Source organism: Beta vulgaris, chromosome 1 (genome assembly GCF_026745355.1).
Source record: "Beta vulgaris subsp. vulgaris cultivar EL10 chromosome 1, EL10.2, whole genome shotgun sequence".
NCBI classification, from domain to species: domain Eukaryota; kingdom Viridiplantae; phylum Streptophyta; class Magnoliopsida; order Caryophyllales; family Amaranthaceae; genus Beta; species Beta vulgaris.
In genome coordinates this window covers 25718801-25729148 of record NC_079202.1, presented here as the reverse complement: position 1 = coordinate 25729148, position 10348 = coordinate 25718801, and the positions used below count along the sequence as shown (strand labels likewise).

The 10348-nt window shown below is 38.4% G+C and overlaps 1 protein-coding gene across 1 annotated transcript; it reads left to right on the top strand.

Moving 5' to 3' along the window:
- The first annotated feature begins 9351 nt into the window (after positions 1–9351).
- On the top strand, positions 9352–10110 carry LOC130589920 (uncharacterized). Its single transcript, XM_057391554.1, has 2 exons — positions 9352–9427; positions 9524–10110. The coding sequence occupies exons 1-2, from the start codon at positions 9352–9354 to the stop codon at positions 10108–10110; spliced, it is 663 nt and encodes a 220-aa protein (XP_057247537.1).
- Positions 10111–10348: the final 238 nt, after the last annotated feature.

Sequence of the window (10348 nt, the reverse complement as noted above, 5' to 3'; positions counted from 1 at the left end):
CCTTGTTGGAATATATCATCATTCAACACCCCGGTCCCCGGTTCAGCTGTACGGAAATATGTTCTTTCGTACTCCACTTCCGTTGTTTTTAATTGGAATATATATAAGCATTAAATATATTTTTGTAAATAAAAACAGTTTAAGAATTCAAGATACATTTTTACATCAACTAAAGTAATAAATGATTGATTTAATATTTTATTTCCATTTTAATCACCTTATACATAACCCTAAGTGCTATGTATATCATTTTACCTTTTTTAATTGCTATCCACCTAGTTTTTACGCCCTTCGGGCTCCAAGACATTACTTTATTTAATAATTTTTTTTGATTGTACATGGGGAAAAGATATTCAATGTCTTACTTTGATTACACACTAACCAGTCTAGCCTTCTATGCACACACGATACGTGCATCGATTGTTTGGGTCTGTTCTTAATAAATTTTATCTAAATATAATTTTAAAATTGTGGCTTATAATTATTGTTGTACAAACTAATGTAAAGTGCTTAAAAATTATAATAAACATTTAGATGTAAGGTCTTATAGTCAAATTAAATTGTAATTTTTTAAAATTAAATAACCATTTTTCTCATTGTGTCAAGTTACTTTGTTAATGCTTATTTAGTTTAATTTATCATTAGAATTTTGACCACATCTTTAAATTAGAAAAGGATATATTGTAGAAAATTTGAATATCCAATTATATATTTAGCTAAGGACAAAAAGGACTTTTTAAAAGGGGACATCATAGCTCCCCCCTTGGCTTATATAATAGAGATTGAAAAGAATATAAACAATTATTTCTAGAATAGGGCTAGTTGGTGAATTATGAAAACGTAGCATCTAAAAATAGTACGGAGGAAGTATTACTTTGGCGGCCAATATATTTCTTTAGGCATGCTTGTTGATCTGTCAATTTGATCTTTAACATCTTTAATTCTCTATAATTAAAATATTATTGAATTATAATATTTTGAAACTAGATGTCAAAGGTGAATCTAACAATATCTTACATAACTAGATTTTTTTTTTAGTGTAAAAGTTAAAACGTTTCAATCATTTTAAAACAAATGAAGTATATAACAAGTGCAAGTATTATATAGGAATTTTTGGCAAAATTCAATTTTATAAAACCAACTTTTTCGAAATAACCACTTCATATTGACCATCTCATAAATAATCACCTTATATCACTATAGACACAAAAAAATTATTATTAGTGTTTTACATTAAAATAAACTGATTATTATTGAGCTAAAAGAAATATGATTAGCCCAATTTAATTATTTTAGCCCACTAAAATATCATATCCAAATTAAATTAAACAAATATAATTTGGGTTCTAAAATATTTGGGCTAGCCCATATTACTAGTCCAAATAAGGTGGTCAAATGGCAAAGGTAAAAAAGACTTCCAAGTCATAAACAGGCACAAATACATAAATTACCAAGACTATGAAAGGATCTTCATTTCTTATAAATAGACCTCACATCTCTCAGTTGAAGGAATCGAAAAAGTATTATTCTCAAGAGCTCATAAAATTATCTTATAATTCTCTCTGCAATTAGTCAACAAGCACATCAAAACTTGTGCCGACTATTCAGATACACTCAAACATATTCGACTGAGATTCAAGCTTTGTCACCCTCATTCGAATATACCCAAACAAAACTCAAACTCAGTTGACTGCGACAAAGTGTCATCCCACACTCAAACTCAGGTTGACGTTGACAACAGGTCAGTCTACATTCAACTCCACGTCAACACCAACACGCGTCAGTCTCAAGCTACGAAACAGAATCAGAGGACTTAGTTTTTTCATTATAAACTGTTTACAGAGATTGTACTCAATACATTTATTGAAATATAATTTCTTTGTTACTTTGTTTCTTGTCTAGTATATTTGACTCGAAATTTTGTGTATACAGATTTTGGCACGCTCGGTGGGACTATCTCTGCCTCTCATCTCTGTTTCGTCATCAACAACAAATCTGAGAAATGGCCTCAAGCAAGAACATCTCTCAATCTTCTGAAAACTCTGCTGACACCCCACGAAAATCTGTAACGTTGGGTGATTTATGGATGATATGACTCTTGGTTTTCGCACCAGAGGAATGAAAAGGCTGCTATTGCTGCCGCCGTGCAAAGCTCCGAACTGCAACGTTCCTACTAGGCCAAGAAAGCTCTCTAAGCCTCTGCTACTGAATCATCTGTCGTGCATTCATACAAGGAGCGTGAAACCCCTGTGTTTGGCTCAATCGCTTTGGCTGAACGTGAGCCATCATTGATTGCTTCTCAAATATGGAAGCAACTCTCATCTGATAAGTCAGACAGGCTGACTGTCCACACTAGCCCTCTCTTTGACCCACTCAATGTGGGGAGTGACGATGAGACAAGTGATGACATTGTTGACTCATCACTCTAAAGATTATCGACTTAGAGGAACCCTTTTCTCTCAGTCAAACACTGCTGCTGTTATGGTGACTTCGGCTAAGACAGTTGAGGAACAACTTGCTGAAATGAATAGCCTACTCCAAAAATTAATGAAGATGGAGAAGAAAAAGATGCTCAAATCCGACTCCAAAATGAGCAAATCGTGCCCTCAACAAGAAACTTGAGGGAGACGACGCAGCATCAAGACTGGATGGGGTGAAAGCGAAGGCGATAGTGGTGAAGACGTCGCCGCCCACCACAGCTCGACAACTTGAGTTATTAGTAGCTCACGCTATCAAAAATCAACTGGGAAAGTTCTAAGGCAGTCATCGTATGTAAAGCCTTATACCAAAAGAATTGACAAGCTGCAGATGCCACTTGGCTATCAGCCCCCCAAGTTCCAGCATTTCGATGGGAAAGGAAATCCTAAGCAACACATTGCTCACTTTGTGGAAACATGCAATAATGCTGGTACCACAGATGATTTCCTGGTCAAACAATTCGTTCGTTCTCTTAAAGGCATGGCCTTTGACTGGTACACTGATTTACCCTCACAATCCATCGACAGTTGGGATCAAATGGAGGAGGAATTCCTGAACAGGTTCTATAGCACTCGACGTATTGTCAGTATGACTGAACTAACTAAGACTCACCAGTGGAAGGATGAGCCAGTCATCGATTACATTAATCGTTGGCACGCATTGAGTCTAGAGTGTAAAGATCGCCTGACTGAAGTCTCTGCTATTGAGATGTGCATTCAAGGAATGTGTTATTTCCCTAGGAACACTACAAGAGGGGGGGTGAATTGTAGGTGTAGAAATAAGCGTAACTTTTTGCGGAAATTAAAACTTAAACGAATAAACAAGCTAAAGGAACACAAGGGATTTTTACGAGGAAAAACTTCTTGGGCCAACAAGAAGAAACAACCTCGACCACTAGGATTTTAAACTCAACACTTTCACTAATCAGGCCAAACAACTCTGTTACAACCTAATTCTAACTCGAGCCCTACCTTGAGTTCCTAAATCAAGTTCCTGAACCACTGTTCCCTTAACAGCATTCCTCTCAATTCACTCGAAGTTTTTCACACATACAACTTCACTCAAAGCCTTTCTCTTACAGAACTTCACTCAAAGTTCCCTTACCCCAAAAACCAAAATACAATTGATCGAAATAAGCTTAGTGGAATTAGAGTAAGAAGGCAAAGAACAAATGGCTATTGAGAGAATGAAGGCACTGACACTTAATAAGTTAAACTCACTTAATAACTTAGTCAGACACAATTTGGAACTTATCTAGACTTCTATATTTATAGTGGTAAACATGAAGAACGTGGGAGTAATGTTAGAGTACACGTTTTAATCCATTTACCCATGATGTTCCTTCCCCTAAGGAACACGTTTCATCATGTCCCATGATCCCATGAACTATAAATGAACGTGGATAAAATGCAGCCATTACTCCTAAATAATAGGAGTTCCTTCAACATTATCCGAAAATCAGTTTTTATAAACTCTTTTTATCTTTAAATCTGAATTTCTAATCTTTAAGAAAATAATATCTTTGAAATAAAATCTTTCTAACAACCGGATATTTATTTTCTTATTTTCCGAAAAATAATATCTTTCCAAAACAGATTTTCTTTTTATAAAACTGATTTTATCATTTGAAATTAGAAATAACTAATTTCCTATAATCTAGGCATGACTTACTCCATTATCTTTTAACCGTTACACTAAGTACACGCCTAAGTCTAGTTCCTTATATAGTTCAGTTCCTTTAACATATTTACTAAATGCCACTGAGTTTGTTCCTTACAGAGGAACAAACGCTTCATTCTCAAATATTCTGCCACAGTTCCTTACCATTCTTTCCTTGTTCCTTTACGTTGGAACTAGAAAATAAAACGCCTAGCTTCTATTATTCTTGATCCAATGCTTGCTCCAGTATCAACATAGAAACTTCTTTACTTAGCCTTTGAAATCCTCTCTTGACTTCTTCATTGACTTTGTATTCTCCCAGTTCCTTGCATTGATACCTTAGACACCATACACTTAAATAATTCATTAGTTCACTACTTAGTTTGTTCCTTTGTTTCTTTGTCATTATCAAAACTAGGGTTCAACAGAATGGATTGGGACTTGCTTTATATTTTGTAAGGTACAAAGCCTAGGACTTTTCAAGAGTTAGCTACGCGAGCTCATCACATGGAGCTTACCATTGCCAACAATAAAGGCAAAAGCAACACTTCTTCATAGTACAAGAAAGAGAAGAAGGATTTTAAGAAAACTGACAAGACTGCCAAAAGTTCGATTAAGGAGTCAATGTCGATCACGACTACCTCCTCGCCTGACAAGATCTCTAGCAAGGCTGGTACTGAAAATAATAAGGGTTCACCTTCCAAATATTCTAAGAAAAATAGGCCAACCTTGAAAGAACTCCAAGCAAAGAAATATCCATTTCCAGACTCTGATTTATCAGGGATGTTAGATGATTAGCTTGAAAACAAAGTCATTGAATTTCCCGAAGCTAAGTGCCTGCAGAGGTCGATAGGACTCTGATCCTAACTACTGTCGGTATTACAGGCTGATTAGTCATCCTATAGAAAAGTGTATAACACTCAAGGAGAGAATCATGCAACTTGCAAAGGATGGGAAGATTGTATTGGATTTTGATGAAGTTGTCAAAGCTAATCATGCCTCTACGATGTTAGATTCTTATTAGGAGGCCCAAACTTTCCAGTTTGGAAGTCGGGAGCTAGTAATTGTACATGTGTTGCGACCAGTTCTTCAAGTTGACGAGGTGCCATTTATTGAGCAAAATAGCCCAACTAACAACCAACATTGATGTAGGGTGGACGTTGGTCACTAGAAGGAGGCCTAAACAACAGTCGAGACATCAACCAAAGGTTGTTTGTCGTAAGAAGAAGAACCAAAAAAGGAAAAGCTCAAGACGCTCGAAAGGAAAGAAAAAGTCAAAAAAAATACTAGACAACAAGTATTGCCAATTGACTTACTCGATCAAGGTCCACTTACCCTGTAACCTTAGAAGAATTCTTCCCTGAAGATTACTTCACTACGGTTATTGTTGATGCTACCTCATTCGTTGAGGATAAAGAAGAAAAAGAAGAAGAGGGGGATCACTATGGAAGATCTTTCTAATAGTTGTCTAATGATTCAGGGGTTCAATTTGAACAGTCAGTGTGTCATAGGCATAATACGTCTTAACCTTGTGATGGGAGAGTTAACATCGTCTACTCTTTTCCATGTCATAGATACAAAGACGTCGTATAAAATGTTGCTTGGACGACCTTAGTCACACGAAAATGGGGTAGTCGTATCAACCCTCCATCAATGTCTGAAATTTTATCGAGGAGAAGAGAAAAAAATAAATGGAGATGTAAAACCCTTTAATATGACAGATTCGTACTTTGTCGATGCTAAGTTTTTTGAAGATGAAGAACCCTCGAGTGAAATATTGCCATCTAAAATTCCTTCAACGGGGAAAAGGGGTACAAATAAAAATGGTGACATTCCATCGTCTTCAAGCTCTAGGGAGTCAACCACCACTGAGATGCAACAACAAAAATGCAAGGAAAAGGTAAAAGAAGAAGTTGTTGCTCAACCCCTTAAAGCAATGAAGAATGCAGTAACGACTCCAATTTTGCGATATATTCCTAAATCACGTCGTAAGCAGAGGAGTCACCTTTTGCAGGGCGTTAGGTCTTGAAAGTAGAGCCAAAGGAAGAAAAAGAGTAGATGAGACTACTCTTCAATATTTAAAGCAAGAAGTGGTTGTTCCTTTGCCTAGAGCCAACCACAATCAAATTGCTAAGCCTCCGACATCGGAATCTGTTCATCAATCTAGGAGAAAATGGCTTAACAAGGATAAGTTTGACCCAAATGCTTATAAGCTCTTGGCGAACTCTGGTTATGACTTCGAAAATCCAGCGTCCATGGGAAATGTTATTGAGGTCGAGCCTCATGGAGTTAATGACAGGCAAAAGAAATTACAAGAGTATGATGTTGAAGTACGTCCGACTAAAGTTGGGTTGGGATTTGAAGTTCCAACACCCATCAAAGTTTTGGCACGGCGTAGAGGGACAACCTCTTCTTCACAATATATCACTGCCAAGGAAGTCGAAGAAAATGAGGGTGAAGAAAGTGCGACCCAGCAAAACATATCGGTCTTTGATCGACTACAGTCGCCTGTCGTAAAGAACCATACATCGGTTTTTGACAGACTTGGTGGAAACGAGCTAAATGAAGGTGTGAAACCAAGAACACGAACACCCTTGCAAAATTCTTGATTCTCTAAGAAGAAAGCATTTGTCTTTAAACGTCTTGGTGCATCGACCTCAATTGATAAACAACCAAGACTGTCCATACTAAGTCGCATCACAAGAAGCAAAGATGAAGTCAAAGGCTAGGACGCACCTCAAAGTATTATTCCATGTCGCATGAGGTGTACACAGGTGGTAGACATCATTGCACATACACCTTTGAAAGCCAAAGGCTGTGTCATAGTGTTAACAAACCAAAGGAGTTCGCCTAGTCAAGAAAAAGAAAAGGATATTGAATTTGTTTCTTCACACTATATCACAGGTTATGAGGCTCTTGAAAGTGGCGAGGAGATGGAAATAGATGAGGCTCCTAAAACTCTTGAAGATGGGGGGCAAGCCACCGTTGACGAGTGAAAAGAGTTAAACCTTGGAACTCAAGAAGATCCACGCCCTGTCTACGTCAGTGCTTTTCTTACCCAACAGGAAGAACAAAAATATTCCAAGTTACTCTCTGACTATAAAGACGTATTTTCATGGAGCTATAAGGAGATGTCAGGACTCGACCCAAAAGTCGTTGTCCATCGTTTAACCATCAAAAAGGGTGCCAGTCCAAAGAAGCAATCCCAAAAACGTTTCAGGCCAGAATCAATTCCTGAAATTGAGGCAGAAGTAAACAAGCTCATTGATGCATGATTTATTCGTGAAGTAAAGTACCCTACTTGGATAGCAAACATTGTGCTAGTACGAAAGAAAAATGGACAGTTTCGAGTTTGTGTGGACTTCCGCGATTGAATGAGGCGTGTCCAAAGGATGATTTCCCACTCCCCGTAACGGAAATCATGATTGATGCCACCACTGGTCATGAGGCTTTGTCATTTATGGATTGTACCGCTGGATACAACCAAATCCACATGGCTCCTGAAGATCAAGAAACAACTGCATTTCGTACCCTTAAAGGGATATTCTGTTACAAAGTTATGCCTTTCGGCTTGAAAAATGCTGGAGCTACGTATCAGCATGCAATGTAGAAATTTTTTGAAGATATGATGCATCAAATTGTGGAGTGCTACGTAGACGACTTGGTGGTAAAGTCTAAGAAGAAGGAGAATCATTTACATGACCTCCGTAAAGTCTTTGAAAGATTGTGAAAATGGCAATTAAAGATGAACCCCCTCAAGTGCGCATTTGGCATCATCTCAGGAAATTTTCTAGGCTTCATTGTTAGGTACAGGGGCATTGAAATTGACCAAGCAAAGATTAAGGCCATCCAAGAGATGCCTGAACCTAAGAACCTCAAGGAGTTGCGTGGCCTCCAAGGACGTCTCGCTTACATTCGAAGGTTTATTTCTAATTTGGCAGGCAGATGTCATCCTTTTAGTCATCTCATGAAAAAGGATGCCCTATTCAAATGAAATGACTCATGTAAAAAGGCCTTCGAAAGTATCAAGAAGTACTTGTCTTCTCCCCCCGTCTTGGGGGCACCAATAAAAGGGAAACCACTCATCCTTTATATCGAAGCGCAGGAGCGATCCCTGGGGGCAATGTGTGCTCAAGAGCAACAAGATCGCAAGAAGACAACTCTTTATTATTTAAGCCGAACTTTGGTGGGTGCTGAATTGAATTACTCCCCCATTGAAAAAATCTGCCTTGCTTTGATTTTTGCGATCCAAAAATTACGACATTACATGCAAGCACATACAGTTCATGTCATCTCGAGGTCTGACCCAATAAAATACATTCTCTCAAGGCTTGTGTTGTCTGGCAGACTTGCAAAGTGGGCTATACTTTTAAAACAATATGACAATTTGTATGTTCCGCAAAAGGCTGTCAAGGGGTAAGCGATAACATATTTTCTCGTATACCACCCAGTCCCTTCAGAATGGGAGATATCAGACGATTTTCCAGGTGAAGACGTGTTTTTCATTGAAATACTCCCACTTTTGGAAAATGTACTTTGACGGCGCTGCTCATCATGACGGTGCGGGAGCTGGAGTCGTCTTCATTTCTCCAGAAAAGCATATACTTCCATACTCTTTTATGCTAACTTAACTATGGTCCAATAATATGGCTGAGTATCAAAAGCACTCATAATAGGCCTCCAAAAGACAATCGAAATGGGACTTAGAGATTTAGACATTCACGGGGACTTCCGATTGGTCCTAAAACAACTGTCAGGTGAATATGAAGTCAAAAAGAATGATCTAATCCCTTATCAAAGGCAAGCATCACAATTGCTTGACAAACTCGATACCGTCAAATTAGAACATGTTCCAATGAGTGCCAACAAGATGGCTGACGCGCTCGCTGGGCTTGCAGCCACTTTGGCACTGGTGGCAGAAGAAACAATGTATGTACCCGTTTACAGACGATGGGTTGTCACTCCTAACGGCGATGATGTTGACAAACATGCTGAAGAAGTCGACATAATCTCTGTCTATCAAATCGACAAGGAAGATTGGCCTCAACCAATTATTTATTATTTGGAACATAAAAAATTGCCAAGTGATCCAAAACATAAGACAGAGATTCGTCGTCGAGCCTCACGTTTATATATTATAAGGGGACTCTCTATCGACGATCCTTCCATGGTCTTTGGTTAAGATGTCTCGGAGATGAAGAAGCAAAGCAAAGCATGGAGGAAGCTCACTCTGGAATCTGTGGTGCTCATCAGTCAGGTCCAAAACTGCATGACCGTATTAAAAGAATGGGTTACTATTGGCCAGCCATGGTACAAGATAGCATGGACTATGCAAAGAAATGTGAAGCTTGCTAAATTCATGCTAACTTCATTCATCAACCTCTAGAGCCATTACACCCCACAGTCGCATCCTGGCCATTTGAAGCATGGGGACTCGATGTAGTCGGCCTAATTACACCAAAGTCATCTGTTGGACAAGCGTATATTTTGGCAGCGACTGATTATTTTTCCAAATGGGCAGAAGCCATCCCCCTACGTGAAGTGAAAAAAGAAAATGTTGTTGACTTCATTCGTACTCACATCATCTACAGATATGGTGTAGATCAACGAATTGTAACCGATAATGGAACACCATTTTACAATAAGTTGATGAAAAACTTATGTGAGAAGTTTAAATTCACACAACATAGATCATCAATGTACAATGCACCTGCGAATGGTTTAGCTGAAGTGTTCAACAAGACACTTTGTAGTTTATTGAGCAAAGTGGTTGCCAAGTCCAAACGTGATTGGCATCAAAGAACAGGGGAGGCTCTGAGGGCATACAGAACGACATATAAATCAGCAACACAATTAACCCCATACTCGTTGGTGTATGCCGTTGAGGCCGTTCTCCCCTTGGAACTTCAAATTCCATCATTTCAAATTGCCATACAAGAAGGCTTGACTTCTGATGAAAATGATAAACTCTGACTTGCTGCGTTGGAGGCGCTTGACGAAAAAAGACTCCAAGCACAACAAAAATCTGAGTGCTACCATGCTCGTTTGTCACGCACTTTCAATAAGAAAGTTCGACCTCGCTCCTTTCAAGTTGGAGACATGGTCCTAGCAATTAAAAGGTCCATCATTATTTCTCGTAAGACGGGAAGTAAATTTAGTTCTAAATGGGATGGTCCATACGTTGTCAAAGAGGTATACACTAATGGAGCTT

Excerpts from the sequence above, each read along its gene's own strand:
- LOC130589920 (XM_057391554.1), top strand. The coding sequence starts at position 9,352 with ATGGAGGAAGCTCACTCTGGAATCTGTGGTGCTCATCAGTCAGGTCCA. Across the intron at positions 9,428-9,523 it reads TGACCGTATTAAAAGAATGG|AGCCATTACACCCCACAGTC; the intron begins GTTACTATTGGC and ends ATCAACCTCTAG.